General features: G+C 46.1%; 1 protein-coding gene across 1 annotated transcript in view; it reads right to left on the reverse strand.

The window, feature by feature from the left end:
* The window catches only part of si:dkey-228d14.5 (uncharacterized protein LOC796266 homolog), a 53379-nt gene extending 35115 nt beyond the window's left edge, over positions 1-18264 (reverse strand). The window contains exon 1 of the mRNA XM_067972659.1: positions 17840-18264. Coding sequence (XP_067828760.1) covers positions 17840-17904 — 65 coding nt within the window. The 5' untranslated portion in view covers positions 17905-18264. The remainder of the gene's footprint in view (positions 1-17839) is intronic.
* Between the last annotated feature and the right edge of the window lie 890 nt (positions 18265-19154).

The raw sequence follows: 19154 nt of genomic DNA on the forward strand, positions 1-19154 counted from the left end.
TAAGGTGTTGCTCGGGGTTATTCTGGATCCCTTTGTGTTCACACTAGTCATAAATGGCGTGATGTGGACTTGTAATATTACATTTATTGATGGCATCAAATATGTGCCCTGAACTTCCTCAGTCCTTCTGCCGCTGCGTAACTGCATCGGAAGTGTGCCAGAAACCACTTTTACGCTCATAAACTGGGTTCCCGCTACACTTACGACAAAGTTACGTCGGTGTAGTGGTAGAGAGTCCGAGGAAATTCAGGGCCTAGATGGCTGGAGACAAGTAGAAGAGATTGATGGTATTTGAAATAATGTGGACTGTGATTGGGCTAAGGAGGGTCAGATGGGATTTATTGTGACTATAAGAGTAATCTAATGCACATTGACACAGGTAATGTGAAATATGGAACACAGGAAAGGGATTTCAGTCTGATTATTGATCACTGAAAGGATCCATTCAATTTATCGGGATGCATCTCAAGGGTGTTTAATGAATCAATATAAGGTCAGATTAACCTGGTTAGATCGTTCTTCAGCTTATATATTGAGTAAGTTTTTATCGTTCTACCTTCAAAAGGATAATAGTGGATTGGTGAAGGTGGAGGAAAGGTGCTGATTTTAAACATTTTAACACCTCGAAAGATAAAAAGCATCGACAAGAATAGCAACACGCACTCCATGAATAGTATTGAAATAACTAACAATGAAGTTTAAAGAGCCACAGGAGTCTTAATGGACTCAAAACCAAACATGTCCAGTCAACGCAGAGCAGCAATCAACAAAGCCAATAGAATAATGAACCACATGGTCAAACCAGTAGAATAGAAGTCAGAAGAAGCTGTGACTAAACTGTACAATGCTCTGGTCAGACCACACCTTGAGCACTGTGTCCAGTTCTAGCTATCGAGAAAGAAGGGCAAGTACTGGAGACAGTGCAGAGGAGAGCGGCGTGGATGAGCCCTGGTGTCAGGGGTCTGAGTTATGAGGAAAGACTGGAGCGACTTAGGCTTTTTGGCCTAGAAAGGGAGCGTCTGAGGGACGATCTTATAGAGGGTTACAAGATAGTTAACAAAATGGAAAAACTAAACCTGAAAACCTGAAAGATACTTTAAGTTAAATTGCAGCGGCTGGACAACAGGGACACAGGTTCAAACTAGTAAAAGGTAAATTTAGCAGTGATAGCAGGAAGTTCTTCCTCACAACAACAACAACTTGCATTTATATAGCGCCATTAACATAGTAAAACATCCCAAGACGCTTCACAGGAGCGTTATCAAACAAAATTTGACACCTAATATAAGGAGACATTAGGACAGGTGACCAAAACCTTGGTCAAAGAGATAGGTTTTAAGGAGCTTCTTAAAGGAGGAGAGAGAGGTAGTGAGGTGGAGAGGTTTAGGGAGGGAGTTTCAGAGCTTAGAGCCCAGATAGCTGAAGATATGGCCGCCAATGGTGGAGCGATTAAAATCGGGGATGCGCAAGAGGCAAGAATTGGAGGAGCGCAGAGATCTCGGAGGGTTGTAGGGCTGGAGGAGGTTACAGAGATAGGGAGGGGCGAGGCCATGGAGGGATTTGAAAACAAGGATGAGAATTTTAAAATCGAGGCGTTCCCGGACCGGGAGCTGGTCAGCGAACACAAGGGTGATGGAAGAACGGGACTTGGTGCGACTTAGGATACAGGCAACAGAGTAATGGATGAGCTCAAGTTTATGGAGGGTGGAAGATGGGAGGCCAGCCAGGAGAGCATTGGAATAGTCGAGCCTAGAGGTAACAATGGCATGACTGAGGGTTTCAGCAACAGATGAGCTCATCCAAAAACAGCACCTCCAACAAAGTGTGATGAGCAGTTGGAATGGATTTGGGTGGCAACCTTAGCTCAGTGGTAGCTCTCTTGCCTCTGAGTCAGACGTTTGTGGCTTCAAGACCAATCTGAGGCTTAAGCACATATAATCATGGCTGACACTCCAGTGCAGTACTGAGGGAGTGCTGCACTGTTGGAGGTGCTGTTTCTGGATGAGACATTAAATCGAGGCCCTGTCTGCCCTTTCAGGTGGATGTGAAAGATCCAACCGACACTATTTGAAGATGGTAGTCATGATGTGGAGATGCCGGTGATGGACTGGGGTTGACAATTGTAAACAATTTTACAACACCAAGTTATAGTCCAGCAATTTTATTTTAAATTCACAAGCTTTCGGAGATTTTCTCCTTCCTCAGGCAAATGTTTCAAGATCTCCTTGAAGCCTACGCATTTATACATATTGAACAATACATGGTGTTTACAGACTGCCCCTGCAACTGCCCGTTGCCAAGGCAATCACCGTGTTCAGACAGAGAGGTGTTACCTGCAGAACCTCCGAATACACATTCAACAAAAAAACAAACAGGGAAAAAAAACAGAGAAAAAAAAACACAGAGAGAGGCAGAAACATCCGGAAGGCAGAGAGAGCCAGCAAATGACCCATTATATTAAAAACAGATAACATTTGTTCGCTGGTGGGGTAACGTGTAGCGTGACATGAACCCAAGATCCCGGTTGAGGCCGTCCTCATGGGTGCGGAACTTGGCTATCAATTTCTGCTCGACGAATCGTCGAGCAGAAATTGATAGCCAAGTTCCGCACCCATGAGGACGGCCTCAACCGGGATCTTGGGTTCATGTCACGCTACACGTTACCCCACCAGCGAACAAATGTTATCTGTTTTTAATATAATGGGTCATTTGCTGGCTCTCTCTGCCTTCCGGATGTTTCTGCCTCTCTCTGTGTTTTTTTTTCTCTGTTTTTTTTCCCTGTTTGTTTTTTTGTTGAATGTGTATTCGGAGGTTCTGCAGGTAACACCTCTCTGTCTGAACACGGTGATTGCCTTGGCAACGGGCAGTTGCAGGGGCAGTCTGTAAACACCATGTATTGTTCAATATGTATAAATGCGTAGGCTTCAAGGAGATCTTGAAACATTTGCCTGAGGAAGGAGAAAATCTCCGAAAGCTTGTGAATTTAAAATAAAATTGCTGGACTATAACTTGGTGTTGTAAAATTGTTTACAATATTTGAAGATGAACAGGTGAGTTCTCCCCAGTGTCCTGGCCAATATTTATCCCTCAACCAATACCACTAAAATAGATTATCTGGTCATTTATCAAATTGTGATTTGTGAAAGGCACTATATTGATGCAAGTTCCAACCCCATGTCCGCTCCATCACCAAAACCACCTACTTCCACCTCCGTAACATCGCCCGTCTCCGCCCCCCCTCAGCCTATCTGCTGCTGAAACCCTCAACAATGCTTTTGCTATCTCCAGACTCGACTATTCCAATGCTGTCCTGGTCAGCCTCCCACCTTGAACTCTCTGTAAACTTCAGCTCATCCAAAACTCTGCTGCCCGTATCCTAGCTCGCACCAAGTCCCATTCACCCATCACCCCAGTGCTCACTGACCAACATTGGCTCCCGGTCCGGTAAAATTCTCATCCTCATGTTCAAATCTCTCCATGGCCTCACCCCTCCCAATCTCTGTAATCTCCTCCAGCCCTACAACCCTCCGAGATCTCTGCGTTCCAATTCTGGCATCTTGCACATCCCCGATTTCCTTCGCTCCAACGTTGCTGGTTATGCCTTTAGCAGTCTAGGCCCCAAGCTCTGGAATTCCCTCCCTAAACCTTTCCGCCTCTCTACACCCCCTCTCTCCTCCTTTAAGACACTCCTTAAAAGCTACCTCTTTGACCAATCTTTTGGTCACCTGTCCTAATATCTCTTTATGTGGCTATAGTGTCACATTTTGTTTGATAACGCTCCTGTGAAGCGCCTCGGGAAGTTTTACTACATTAAAAGTGCTACGTCCTCACTATGTGGGGTATTTTTGTTAATTTTAGTCAGGTATGACTCTCCTTTCCGATTGTGCATAATATGGTATCTTGTTTAAAAAACATTCACAATATTAGATTTCAAGATGCAGATGCTGAAGCCAGTGCTCGAATAGCATCAGCTGAGACAAAGATTTAAAAACCTATTTTTACTGGACTATAATCCTCTGGCACGCATCAGAGTAAATAGCAGAGTAAGCACTGCGTCGAAAAACAGAAAGGTTGGACAAGTGTCGGCCATGGCTCAGTTGGGAGGACTTTCATCTCTGAGTCAGGAGGATTTGGATTTAGGCCCCACTAAAGCGACTTAAGCACAAAATCTAGGCAGACACTCCAGTGCAGTACTGAGGGAGTGCCGCACTGTCGGAGGTGCCGTCTTTCAGGTGAGACATTAAACCGAAGCCCTGTCTGCCCTCTCAGGTGGATGTAAAAGATCCCATGGCACTATTTCGAAGAAGAGCAGGGGAGTTCTCCCCAGTGTCCTGGCCAATATTTATCCCTCAACCAACAGATGATCTGGCCATTAAAAGCAAAATACTGAGGATGCTGGAAATCGGAAATAAAAACAGAAAATGCTGGAAATACTCAGCAAGTCAGGCAGCATCTGTGGAGAAAGAAACAGGATTAACGTTTCAGGTCGATGACCTTTGGTCAGAACAGGAAGAAGTTAAAGGTTTAACAGTGTTTAAGAGTCAGAGTCAGGGAAAGAAGAGGAGGAAAGAACAAAAGGGAAGGTCTCTGATAGGGTGGAGGGCAGGAGTGATTAAATGATAAAAGGGAGGATGGTGCAAGGCCAGGAGGGTGGTAATGGGACAAGTAAAGAAACAAAAGATGGGTCTAGAGGAGCTGTAAATGGCAATATCAGAACCATTACCAGCACTTGCTGTCTGAAAAAAATGGAAGCAGTGGTTATGATCTGAAGTTATTGAAATCAATATTGAGTCCAGCAGGTTGTAAAGTGTTAATCGAAAGATGAGGTGCTGTTTCTCGAGCTTCCATTGAGCTTCATTGGAACAGTGTAAGAGGCCGAGGACAGAGAGGTCAGAGTGGGATTGGGACAGGGAATTAAAATGGCAAACGACTGGAAGGTCAGGGTCACGGTTGTGGACAGAGCGGAGGTGTTCAGCCAAGCGATCACCCAGTCTGCGTTTGATCTCCCCAATGTAGAGGAGACCGCAATGTGTGCAGTGAATACAATATACTAACTTGAAAGAACTACGAATAAATCGCTGTTTCACCTGGAAGGAGTGTTTGGGGCCCTGGATGGTGGGAAGGGAGGGGGTGAAAGGGCAGGTGTTGCATCTCCTGCGCTCGCATGGGAAGATGCAATGAAAGGAGAGCGTTGGGGGTGATGGAAGAGTGGACCAGGGTGTCGCGGAGGGAATGGTCCCTTCGGAATGCTGAAAGGGGAGGGGAGGGATGATGTGTTTGGTGGTGGGATCATGCTGGAGGTGGCAGAAATGGTGGAGGATGATCTGTTGAATGTGGAGGCTGGTGGGGTGGAAGGTGAGGACAAGGGGGACCCTATTGTGGTTCTGGGAGGGAGGGAGAGGGTGGAGTGAGGACAGAAGTGTGGAAAATGGGCTGGACACGGTCGAGGGCTCTGTCAACTACAATGGAGGAGAATCCTCGGTTGAAGAAAAAGGAACACATATTGAACGTACTAGTGTGGAAGGTGGCATTGTCAGAACAGATGTGACGGAGATGGAGAAACTGGGAGAATGGAATAGAGTCCTTACAGGAAGCGGAGTGGGAGGAGGGGTAATCAAGGTAGCTATGGGAGTTGGTGGACTTAAAGCAGATATTGGTTGACAGCCTATCCCCAGAAATGGAGATAGAGAAGTCAAGGAAGGGAAGAGTCAGAGATGGACCATGTGAAGGTGAGGGAAAGGTGAAAATTGGAAGCAAAGTTGATTAAATTTTCCAGTTCGTGGCGAGAGCAGGAAACGGCACCGATGCAATCGTCAATGTACTGGAAAAAGAGGTGAGGGAGGGGACCTGAGTAGGACTGGAACAAAGAATGTTCCACGTATCCCACAAAAAGGCAGGCATGGCTGGGACCCATACGGGTCCCTTAGTGACAACTTTTATTTGGAGGAAGTGAGTGGCGTCAAAGGATAAGCTGTTTAATGTAAGAACAAGTTCAACCAGGCGGAGGAGGGTGATGGTGGATTGGAACTGGTTGGGCCTCCGTTCAAGGAAGAAGTGGAGGCCATCCTGGTGGGGGATGGAGGTGTAGAGGGACTGGACGTCCAGGGTGAAAAGGAGACGGTTAGAGCCGGGAAACTGAAAACTGTTGAAGTGGCGGAGGGCATTGGAAGAGTCGCGGATGTAGGTCGGAAGAGACTGGATAAGGGGAGAAAAAAGAGTTGAGATAGGAAGAAATAAGTTCCGTGGGGCAAGAACAGGCTGAAACGATCGGTCTCCCAGGGCAGTCCTGTTTGTGGACCTTGGGAAGGAGGTAGAAGCAGGCTGTGCGGGGTTGGGGACTATGAGGTTGAAGGCCGTGGAGGGAAGATCTCCACAGGAGATGAGGTCAGTGATGGTCTGGGAAACTATGGCTTGATATTTGGTGGTGGGGTCATGGTCCAGGGGGAGGTAGGAGGAGGTGTCGGAGAGTTGGCGTTCAGCCTCTGCAAGGGAGAGGTCTGTTCACCAAACAACAAACAGTGCCGCTCTTGTCAGCAAGTTTAATGACAATGTCAGGTTTGGACCCTGAGATAACGGAGTGGTGCAAGTTCAGAGGGAGGTAGGTTAGAGTGAATGAGGGGAATAGAGAAATTGAGAAGGCCGATGTCACACCGGCAGTTCGCAATGAAAAGATCAAGAGGGTAAGAGGCCCAAGGGAGGGGTCCAGGTGGAACGGGAATTCTGAAGGCGGGAGAAAGGGTCTGCTGTGCAGGGGGACGTCTACTGGCCAAAGCATTGGGCGCGGGGGTGAAGGCGATGGAAAGAGGAGCTCAGCATTGTGTCGAGCTCGAAATTCATTGAGGTGGGGGCGTAAGGGGATGAAGCTGAGGCCTTTGCTGAGGACTGATCATTCGAGGTCAGAGAGGGGAAGGTCAGAGGGGATAGTGAACACAAGACAAAGGGTGAGATTGGAAGGAGGGATGGGGTCAGAGGAAAGTGAAGGGGAAGAAGGATCGGGAGGGGCGTTGGTATCTAAGGGTTGTTGAAGCTTGTGGTCCCTGACATCTGAAAGTAAGAAAAAAGTTTTTTGTTAAAGTGCCGAATGAGGCAAAGGATGAAATGGAACTGCCGACTAGGACAGCTCTGAAATAGAGTGAGTCGGTGCTGCTGGAGAGAGAGGGCGAGGGCGGGCATGTGGCAGCGCAGGGCGATGAGCGTGGATCTCAGGAAGCGGCAAGAGCAGTGGTTCGAGGAACGCTGAATATCATGGAGATATCTGTAATCACGGGTGGAATTTAAGTTGGAATCCACGTGGAATAAGTTGGAGCCGGAGACAGTTGCTGAGGAAAGAGATGTGGCTGTGAAAGCAAATTTTAGTAGATACCTGATCAAACACGAGAAGGGAAACAGAAAGCAATCTGGCCATTAGCCCATCGCTGTTTGTGGGATCTTGCTGTGCGCTAATCTGCTGCTGCGTTTCCTACATTACAACAATGACTACACTTCAAAAGTACTTCATTGGCTGTAAAGCATTTTGGGACGTCCTGAGGTTGTGAAAGGCGCTATATAAATGCAAGTCTTTCTTCTTTCTTTGCTACAAAACTATAACAGAAAGGATTAGATGACAACATCTGCTAAATCTCTATGTTGCTGATTTTGAAACATATTTTAATTCAGACTGAAAACAGTTATGTGGCTCGGTGTCAAATTTGATCTGATAACGCTCCTGTGAAGTGCCTGGGGACATTTTACTGTGTTAAAGGCGCTAAATAAATGCAAGCTGTTGCTGTTGTTGACAGTGGAGAGACCCCTGGATTCATTTAAGAGCTGCAATGGGGGAATTTGAGGGTCATTCTGGATGAATTAAGACAGGTGGAATGACCTTCCTCATTCATTATTATCTAGTGATATAAAATGTCTCATTGCCATGCCTGCCTGCAACTATCTTTTCAAACCGCTGCTCTCTGTAATGTTTGACTAGCTGTGGGGCCATTCGGTCATTAATGTGCTGTAAATATATCTTGTTCCAGTTACTGATGCAATGACCATGAACTCCCTTATTAAAACATACAGTGAGTGAAGCAACGCACAAAGCTTCCGTTTTCACTTAGATACACTGGAGCTTAAAAGTGTCTTTCATTCCTAATTGAATGCTCGTCTGGTTCTCTTTTTGAACAGGTGTTTATTCCAATGCCGTTTCCCCCTCTGTATATATTTATAACTCATTTTAAATTGACTGAATAATCAATCCTTAAAGTGGCAGCATAAATTCGTTTTTAAGCACCTTGGGACATTAAAGGCGCTTTATCAATGCAAATTGTTGGCGTTTTTAAATGGGGCCCCACACACGCAATGTTACCACACTTATTGTGGTTGTCCTTAGCTTTTGGCAGCAGTCAGTGCTCAGGAAAATATTTAAAGTAGAACAGCAATGCTTTGGCAAAAGACCAGCCCAGCGGCAGGGAGCTCCAGCAAGTGAAAACTACATTTTGGCAGCATCCATCCCCGTGTTTGAGGGGGAATCTAATTAACTTTGTTTCTTACTGTTTATTCCCCCTCTCTGTTTTTCTCTCTCTTCCCTGTTTCTCTGTCCCTGTTTCCCTCTGTCTTTCTCAATCTTCCTATCTTTGTTCCTCTCTCTCTTTCTCCCTCCCTCTATCTCTGTTTATTTAACTTTCTATCCATGCTGCTCACTCTCGGTTTCAACCATTTTCTGTTCCATTGTCTCTCTCGTTCCCTCTCTCTTCTGCTTTATTTCTTTCTTCCTCTTCTTACCTCATAAATACATATCCATATATATTAATTATTGTCATTTTAGGTCATATTAATCAGATAAATCTGAATTCTATGTCCTGCTCGCTAGCAAAATAGCTCCATTTATTTTAGTTTCATGAACCCATCCACAAGGGGCCAGTTCTACAGTTCTACACTCCCATAACCAGCTCACTCTGCTGTACCATGCTGTCCCCACCTTGTCCAAATATCTCACTGGTACAGACACAGTGATGGACAGACAAACATTGGCCAGTCGTGAATAGTTTTCTCACATTTTGTGTGACAGGCAGACTGGGGGCAGTGGGACAAAAGCTTGAGTTTGCTTGAAAATTAATTGAAACCCTTAGTTCCATGTCATAAAACACAAATCTAAATGTAGCGAACGTGTCGCTCAGTCATACAACAGGCCATCCAGTTCCGAGCTCACAGACATGGATGTACGGGGCAGTGTAATTAGGACTCTACTCAGTCTAGGGGTCGCCAACTCTGGTTGGACGTAATCCTGGAGGTGTCATCGCATGACCTCCTACCTCCGACCGCCCCGCCCCTACACTCCCGCCATTGGTCGTTCGACATGTTCCTACGCCAATTGGAAAGCGAATAGACTCTTCATTACACGATTGGATGATTCTTGACTGTCGGTCAAACAGCCTTTTTCTCCCCATCTCCAATATTTTTATAACTAGTAAACAAAAGTGTTCAAAGAAAATTTTTAAAAGCCCACAATTTTTTTTATTGCCCCTATGGTTTTTCTCCCGGGTTACTCGCAGATTAGTATTTAATTCCTGGAGACTCCAGGGCAATCCTGGAGGATTGGCAACCCTAGCTCAGGCCTTACAGTGTTAACAGATACAGTGACACAACCAAACCAGGGCATCTCAGTTTGGGCTTCTTCAGGCCTAACTAGGATGAGGAATGAAAACAAATAGGAATCTGTTATAAAGTGTCAGTGGCACGAATTGGCCAACTTGTTGTGAGCTTGTCCTTATCCTGTAGATAAAAGGCCAGTGTTTTTGTAACATGCACAATTACCCTTCTGACCTACGCCTTTCATAGCAATTCACTTCATACTGATTAAAAAGGGATTCAAAGACCAAAAAACTAGGCAGCAAGAAAGTTAGGGACAGAATGAAGGAAAACAGAGAAGGAGTATGCAGGAAATAATTTCCATTTAGTTGATGTGAAATATGTGACAAAAACAAGGGAGTGGTTGATTCTTAAAGGGACAGAGTCCATGAACTGCTGAGTTCTCTGATGGGCTCATTTCCCTCAGCAGAAAGTTCACCATTTTGGCCAACACACAAGATTCTTATGGCACCAAACATCACATCCACTGCCAAGGTTTACACCAGTGTCACTCACTGACTTTCTGCCCACAGTTCTGCCAATGGGCCACTGTCAAGAATAAAGCAACACACAGCACCTCACACTGATGCGTTGCAAGCCTGGGCCTACGATTTCCCCATGCAGTGAGCTCTTGAATTTAATCATGACATTGTGGGCAGTTGCAAAATGGAGGCAGAAAGAGAAAAACATGTAAACTATTAGGATCGAATGTGTTTTTCAATCCATCTCCATTTTAATCAGGCCCGGTCAGCTGTGCTCATTGGTAGCACTCTCACCTCTGAGTCAGAAGGTTGTGGATTCAAGTCCCACTCTAGGATTTGGGTTTAGGTCCCACTATAGGGACTTGAGCACATAATCTAGACTGACACTCCCAGTGTAATGCTGCACTTTCAGAGGTGCCGTCCTTCAGATGAAACGCTAAACCGAGGCCCCTTCTACTCTCTCAGGTGGACGTTAAGATCCCATGGCACTATTCCAAAGAAGAGCAGGGGAGTTATCCTTGGTATCCTGGCCAACATTTATCACTAAAAACAGATTATCTGGTCATTATCACATTACTGTTTGTGGGACCTTGCTGTGTGCAAATTGAATGCTGTGTTTACTACATTACTACAGTGACTACACTTCAAAAAGTACTTCATTGGTTGTAAAATGCTTTGGGATGTCCTGAGCTCATGAAGGAGTTATATAAATGCAAGTTGTTTCTTTCTTTCTTCTTGCATTTATATAATGCCTTTAATGCAGAAAAACATTACAGGGTGCTTCACAGAGGCATAAAGAGAAACAGATACCAACTCAACGAAGAATAAAATTTGGGGGGGTGGGGAGAGGAGGCGACCAAAAGCTTCGTCAAAGAGGTAGGTTTTAAGGCGTGTCTTAAAGGTGCAGAGGGACACAGAGAAATGCTTTTAGGGAGGAAATTCCAGAGCCTGGAGCCTGGACAAGGCCACCAATGACAGGGCGAAGAGGGACGCACAAGAGGAACAGAGATTTTGGGGGATTTCTACAGTTGAAAGAGGAGGAGTGAGGTCACCCCGGGATTTAAACACAAGGATGAGATTTTAAACATTTTCACTTGTTGTTTGCAGGCTGGAATAGCTGTGTTTCCTGATAACATTGCCTCTCCTTTAACTGAAAGCAAGAAAAGTAAAGAGAGAATCTCTGTTTGGGCAACGTCCCTCACCAGGCCGGCAGTGCACAGGGGCCCAGTGGCCTGAGGAGCAGTACATTACTTGGGTCCGTATGTGAATGGGAAGAGGCTGTAAATGACTCCTGAACCCGATTCTCAGTACCACTATACCCAAACCGGTTTCAGATAATCTCATTTTAAATTAAAAAATCATTTTAATTATACGTAGAACCATACAGCACAGAAGGGGGCCATTCGGCCCATCGTGTCCGTGCCGGCTCGAAGAACAACCAGGTGCCCATTCTAATCCCACCTTCCAGCACCCGGTCTGTAGCCCTGCAGCTTACAGCACTTTAGGTGCAGGTCCAGGTACTTTTTAAAAGAGTTGAGGGTCCCTGCCTCCACCACCAATTCAGGCAGTGAATTCCATACACCCACCACCCTCTGGGTAAAAAAGTTTTTCCTCGTGTCCCCTCTAATCCTTCCGCCAATCAGCTTAAATCTATGTCCTCTAGTTCTTGAACTCTCCGCTAGGGGAAACAGGTACTTCCTGTCTACTCTATCTGGGCCCCTCATAATTTTGTACACCTCAATCAAGTCTCCCCTCAGCCTCCTTTGCTCCAAGGTAAACAACCCCAGCCTTTCCAATCTCTCCTTGTAGCTGCAATTTTCAAGCCCTGGCAACATTCTTGTAAATCTTCTCTGCACTCTCTCCAGAGCAATTACGTCCTTCCTGTAATGTGGTGACCAGAACTGCGCACAATACTCCAGCTGTGGCCTTACCAGCGTTTTATACAGTTCCATCATTACATCCCTGCTTTTGTATTCTATACCTCAGCTAATAACGGAGAGCATTCCGTTTGCCTTCTTCACAACCTTATCTACCTGTACTGCCACCTTCAGGGACCTGTGCACATGCACTCCAAGGTCTCTCACTTCCTCTACCCCTCAATATATTCCCGTTTACTGCGTATTCCCTTTTACTGTTTGCCCTCCCTAAGTGCATTACCTCACACTTCTCCGGGTTGAACTCCATTTGCCACTTTTCCGCCCACTCCAAAAACCAATTGATATCTTCTTGGAGACTACAGCTATCGTCTTCACTGTCAATTACACGGCCAATTTTTGTATCGTCTGCAAATTTGCCAATCGTGCCCCCTACATTCAAGTCCAAATCATTAATATATACCACAAACAGCAAGGGGCCCAACACTGAGCCCTGTGGCACACCACTGGAAACGGATTGCCATTCGCAAAGACATCCATCGACTTCTACCCTTTGTTTCCTGTTACTGAGCCAATTTTGGATCCAATTCGCCACATTTCCCTGTATCCCATGGGCTTTTACCTTTCTGACCAGTCTGCCATGTGGGACCTTGTCAAATGCCTTACTAAAATCCATGTAGACAACATCCACTGCACTACCTTCATCAATCCTCCTTGTCACTTCCTCAAAGAATTCAATCAGATTTGTAAGGCATGACCTTCCCTGAACAAATCCATGCTGACTATCCCTGATTAAACCATGCCTTTCTACGTCTGTCACATGATCAGCTGGGATGGCATTGCTGAGCCACTGGTTCTGTCGGGCCCTCATCTATTTATAGATACAGTGCAGAATCTCAGGGGACATGTTGCCCAGACAGTCCTGTCCCTTTCGGGGCCTGGACAGGTACATCTACATTCCACAGTGACGAGACGGAGTAATGGCTTTTATTACATACTGAACCAACCACATCAGCCTTAATGGCAGCTACACCCCTGACGCCATTGTGTTAAATGATTCTCACAAAGTCTGTTAGAATTATTGATCTGTCTGCTGATTCGCCCGAATCGGTTGCTGTGCAGTTTGAAATCGCTAAAATTTGTGCAGCATTATCAATTTTTTTTTTCCTTAGATAATTTAATGTTCCCTGTTCTTTTGTCCTCCTGACACGGTTGCCGTGACAATCCTGTTCCCAGGCCTCCATCGCCGCCTCCTTTGGACAGTGAGTGAGACCGAGGAGATCTGAGGCAGTACCCAGGCCGAGTGATTCAATTTCACCCCACTCTTGCCTTCAATCAGTGCACAAAACCGCCCAAAAGTGGGATCCCTCTTTATTTCTTGTCCGCGTATTTCTTTATGCTTTTACGGTAGACCGTGACTCCACCATCATTGTACTTTCCCCACACCCCTCCAACTGTTTAATCCCTCCTCTTCTGAAAGCACCGACTCAAGTTGGCGTACAGTAAACGGGCACCAGATGCCTCCAGTACCTCAGCCGAGTTGGCCCTCTTCATGACGGTCAGTGTCGTCAGGCTATTCGACACTCGGGGATATCACAGACAAGCCGAACTCTGTCCTCGTCTCATAAAAGAAAGACCTGCATTTCTATAGCAACTTTCATGAGCTCAGGACCTCCCTAAGCTCTATACAGCCGATGAAGTGCTTTTTTGAAGTGTACTCACTGGTGTAAGGTAGGAAACGTAGCAGCCAATTTGCGCACAGCAAGCTCCCACGAATAGCAATGTGATAATGGCCAGATAATCTGTTTTTTCAGTGATTGTGGTTGAGGGATAAATATTGGCCAGACCACCGGGGAGAACTCCCCTGCTCTTCTTCGAAATAGTGCCTTGGGATCTTTAACGCCCAACTGAGAGGGCAGACGGGGCCTCGGTTTAACATCTCATCTGAAAGACGGCAGTGCAGCACTCCCTCAGTACTGCACTGGAGCGTCAGCCTAGATTATGGGCTCAAATCTCTGGAGGTGGAACTTGAACCCACGACCTTGTAACTCAGAGGCGAGAGTGTTGCCAACATAGACTCTGCCCTCACCTGATGTCCTCTCACTTCCAGCAGGAGTCATTCGATAGGGATCAGGAGGGGGGACTTTGGCTAATTTCTTTTCCTCCCTCTTCTGGGGGCATTGAAGTCAACTGTAACACCCCTACTGTTGTCATAGCGACGATCAATTAACTCAGGCCTGGGATCCAACACGGGCCCTTCTTTGTTCCTATGGTTAAATCACTCACAGGGCTACATGGCCTGAACCAGCGAGGAGCTGAAGTGAAGAGAAGAGGCTGACTGCATCTAAATCTGCTCATGTAATTAAATGAATAAATGTTCGGTTCAGTACACTCCAGAAAGAAGGGATTATTTTGATGGAACTTTTCTCACAAGGTCTGAAGAGATCCACTGAACCGGGTTCATTTATTCCAATTTTTATTTTCTGCCTCTAAAAATTTCAAACATTGTTCTTTCAAATTGAAAACTTGCTGATGCTTATGGAGCATCGCTCAGTCACAGGAATAGGAGGCCACGAGTGAGAGGTTGGTCTGAGTGTGGTTTATAAAGGGTCACCCCACTCCTCACCGATCCGACATACTCACTTAGCCCCCAAAGAACGGAGAGTGCGAGCAGTGGGTGAGAATGCCTGCTCAACCAGTCAGCGTTCTGTTTCCATAGGGACTGACATCAACATTCCCCGGAACAGTTCATACCCTGGGAGATACTTGCCCTCTGCCTCGAGGGTGTTTTCTCTTAACCATTCCATAAACATACTCTAGTTCCAGAAGCTGGAAGGAAGTCATGAGTTGGCGCTCCTAATACAGACGTGTGCCTCTCTGGAGTAATCTCACAGGGGGGACAATTTTAACCTTACCTGCCCGTCGGGAAACTGACGGGATCGGGTGCAATGTTGGTTTCACATCCCGCCTGATTTTACTCTCCACTGAAGTCAATATTGGGCGGGGTGTAAAACCGAAGCTCCACCCAATCCCATGGGTTTCCCGCCCGGCGAGTTGGGTTGAAATCACCCCCCACAGTCTCGCTTTCTACAGGAGCCCGGCCTAATGATAGAAAATCCCTTGGGTAGCTTATTTACATACTTGCAAAGCATTTTTAAAGTGGCACTGTCGTCATGATTAACATATCTGACAAACCATCCCTCCTTGGTTTGGTGAAGTGCTATGTTTTGAGATTTTTCGCTAGATATTTCCTTGGGTTCAGTGTTTTTTTTTATTTGTTCATGGGATGTGGGCGTCGCTGGCGAGACCAGCATTTATTGCCCACCCCTAATTGCCCTTGAGAAGGTGGTGGTGAGCCGCCTTCTTGAACCGCTGCAGTCCGTGTGGTGATGGTTCTCCCACAGTGCTGTTAGGCAGGGAGTTCCAGAATTTTGACCCAGCGACCATGAAGGGACGGTGATATATTTCCAAGTCGGGATGGTGTGTGACTTGGAGGGGAACGTGCAGGTGGTGCTGTTCCCATGTGCCTGCTGCTCTAGTCCTTCTAGGTGGTAGAGGTCGCGGGTTTGTGAGGTGCTGTTAAAGAAGTCTTGGCAAGTTGCGGCAGTGCATCCTGTGGATGGTACACACTGCAGCCACGGTGCACCGGTGGTGAAGGGAGTGAATGTTTAGGGTGGTGGATGGCGTGCCAATCAAGCGGACTTCTTTGTCCTGGATGGTGTTGAGCTTCTTGAGTGTTTTTGGAGCTGCACTCATCCAGGCAAGTGGAGAGTATTCCATCACACTCCTGACTTGTGCCTTGTAGATGGTGGAAAAGCTTTGGGGAGTCAGGAGGTGAGTCACTCGCTGCAGAATACCCAGCCTCTGACCTGCTCTCGTAGCCACAGTATTTATGTGGCTGGTCCAGTTAAGTTTCTGATCAATGGTGACCCCCAGGATGTTGATGATGGGGGATTCAACGATGGTAAAGCCGTTGAATGTCATGGGGAGGTGGTTAAACTCTCTCTTGTTGGAAATGGTCATTGCCTGGCACTTGTCCAGCGTGAATGTTACTTGCCACTTATCAGCCCAAGCCTGAATGTTGTCCAGGTCTTGCTGCACGCGGGCACGGACTGCTTTGTTATCTGAGGGGTTGCGAATGGAACTGAACACTGTGCAATCATCAGCGAACATCCCCATTTCTGACCTTCTGATGGAGGGAAGGTCATTGATGAAGCAGCTGAAGATGGTTGGGCCTAGGACACTGCCCTAAGGAACTCCTGCAGCAGTGTCCTGGGGCTGAGATGATTGGCCTCCAACAACCACTACCATCTTCCTTTGTGCTAGGCATGACTCCAGCCACTGGAGAGTTTTCCTCCTGATTCTCATTGACTTCAATTTTACTAGGGCCCCTTGGTGCCACACTCGGACACAGGCCTCTCCTTTAAGCGGACCTTGTGTCCCCTACGAGCCGGAGTGTGCCTTTGCTTCCAGATCCTCTGGTACTCCAGCTTACTGGGATGTGTCACATGTGATCATGCAATCTCCTCATCTTCGACAGGCGGAAGAAGGTACATTCTATCAGACTGCAGCTCAAGCTGTAAGCCACTAGACATGTTTATTGAACATCACCCTGATAAACGAACTGCATCGAACACAAACAGCAGATTTACAGTCAATACAAACTCCACTATTCTCTTTGGAACCAAAACAACATAAACGCTTCCCGTATGCCAACGCTTAGCAGGAAATATGTTTCTAAGCTGGCTATCTGCTATAGCCAGGCCTTCGATCGAGCCTTATCGCCACTGGCTTCAGACTGACAGTTACATGGTCACAATACGACAAACATACAGCTTCAGATTTCTTTGACGTTATCCCAGAACAAAAGGAATTTTTAAAAACTGCACAATCAAAGCGCCCACAAAACAGCAGACAAAAAAAAAATGCTTAGAATCGAATGGAATGGCTTGACTCCTTCCCGGGTCCTGTTCCAAAGGCTTTGAAATGATTTGTGAGATGGGTCCCCATCCAAAGACATTGGCAACAATCAACGCACTCCGATCAAGGCTTTCCTGAACTAAACATCGCCTCTGCCTTGTTCTGAGATAAGTGTATCAGCTAGATTAGGATGCATAGTCACTGCAGCCTACAGAAACAGCTGGCACTAACCAATTTTAACCCTGTGTGTGCTTGAACCATCAAGAAAGAATCCAATAAATAATTCACCACAGACAAAATACTTCATTTTTTTTCACGTAGGGGAGCTGGGAACGCTGACTACACTGTGTGCAAGTAATACAATGAGACATTTTGCCATTACTTAGATTGTGTGTTTGAGAATGAGCAGAAAATCTTTTTTCATTTCAAGGGGATGGTGCCCCTTTAAATTACAGTATTAAGGCCAAATCCAGGAGGAATGAATTTCAGAGTCTAAACGTCCGCAACTCACTTAAATAGTACCAGAAAGTTAGTCAGGGAGTCCTTTCACTCCCCATCCCACAAACCATTAACCAACTGAATAAATAATTCTGAACATCAAAATCAAACAGAGATCAGCATAAATTAATCTGCAATTAATCTGAATCGTTTTCTCTTTATAGAATCTCTAAAGTGACTGAAAAGAATGGAATGAAAGTTGTTAAGTTTGAGGACTCAGGCGGGTCTCCTCTCTGGACCTTAGGATGAGTGAGATGAGCATTGGGAAGGGGAGAGTATAAATCATTCCAAAAGTGGAGGTTCAGAGAGTGAGAAAAGGTTAGGAGGCTCTGGAGATTGATAAAGCAGCCCCGGAAGCAGTAGAGAAAATGTGGTTTTAACAGTTGAGGCAAAGAGTGAGTTGTCAGAGTGACTGAGCTCCACTGGAAGGGAGCTGGGTCGAGATGAGAAGAGACTGGTCCTTACACTGTCCAAGTTCCCGCGATGGACACGGTGCTGACCAGCAGAGGCAGGAGAAGCCAGCAGCTCATGGTGACTCCAAGTACAAGAGATCGAACCAGGTCCAACAGCAGCCGGGATCCACTCGATCACACCATCAGGGAAAAGCATCGGAGGGGAAGAGATGCAGGAGCCCAGGCTGAAAACCTCTCTGCCGGAGCCGGGTGGCCTGTCCAGCCCCGGCTCGATGAATCACACTTTAAAAGCGAGCACACACCCAAAGCCCAGCCAGCCCGGAGTCAGGAGGAAGTTGCAGCTCTCGCTCCAACCTCCTCTCTCTCGTTCTCTCTCTCTCCAAGTGCTATATTTCAGCAGACACTGGGGTCTAATGCAGTCAAGAGGTCAACGGTTTAGAGTCGCAGGTCAGCTGTGATTAAAGTGCTAAACCCAAGGTTCCCATTTCTATCAGCACTGGTTTTGACTCATTCAAAAATAACATTTATTAAAGGGACAGTGCGATTAAATGGCTTGCAAGGTCATTCATTAGAATGAAATGCAATTGATGATGCAAATTATATTAAGTTGCCCACCCTTTTGTAGATTATTTTATGTCACTTTTCAATCCTCTCTGCTCATCTAGGTGTTGAATGATTGGTAAATGTTGGACTGCACACTGGGAGAATTCCCCTGCTCTTCTTCCAATAGTGCTGTGGGATCTTTTACATCAACCTGAGACCGCAGATGTTTTTAATAAAAACTAAGATTAAGCAAAGGCACATTTAGGACACCTTGTTTCAGAAGCTGGGTCTGTCTGAAATCTCCCTGCTGAGGTGAGACCTCTTCAAATGGAATGTGATGGCCAGTGTTGTGGAATATCTCCATCCCAGAACAGAGTCTCCTCAGAAAATAAACTCTCACCTTACAATAAAATAAAGCACCCCAAAAGTAAAGACGCCAAACCATAAACCTGAACATAAAATGATCTCTAAATTTAACATTAAACACTACCTTTCACCCTAAACCCTAATGCTAACGCTAACCCCAAAGCTAACCCTTGTGATGCGAGTGACCAACCCAAGCCTCACTTGTTCTGTAACTGCAAATCTCCCTCAGAAGGAGAACTGTATTCTGTTAATCAGTCTCAGAATCCCTGCTGATGCAAGTTTTATGATCTGGAATGCACTGCCTGAAAGGGTGGTGGAAGCAGATTCAATAGTGACTTTCAAAAGGGAATTGAACAAATACGTGAAGGGGAGAAAATTGCAGGGCTATTGGGCAAGAGCAGAGTTATGGGGATTGGGACTAATTGGATATCTGGGTGCATCAAAATGGGATGAGTTGC

This window comes from Heptranchias perlo, chromosome 36 (genome assembly GCF_035084215.1).
Source record: "Heptranchias perlo isolate sHepPer1 chromosome 36, sHepPer1.hap1, whole genome shotgun sequence".
Taxonomy (NCBI): domain Eukaryota; kingdom Metazoa; phylum Chordata; class Chondrichthyes; order Hexanchiformes; family Hexanchidae; genus Heptranchias; species Heptranchias perlo.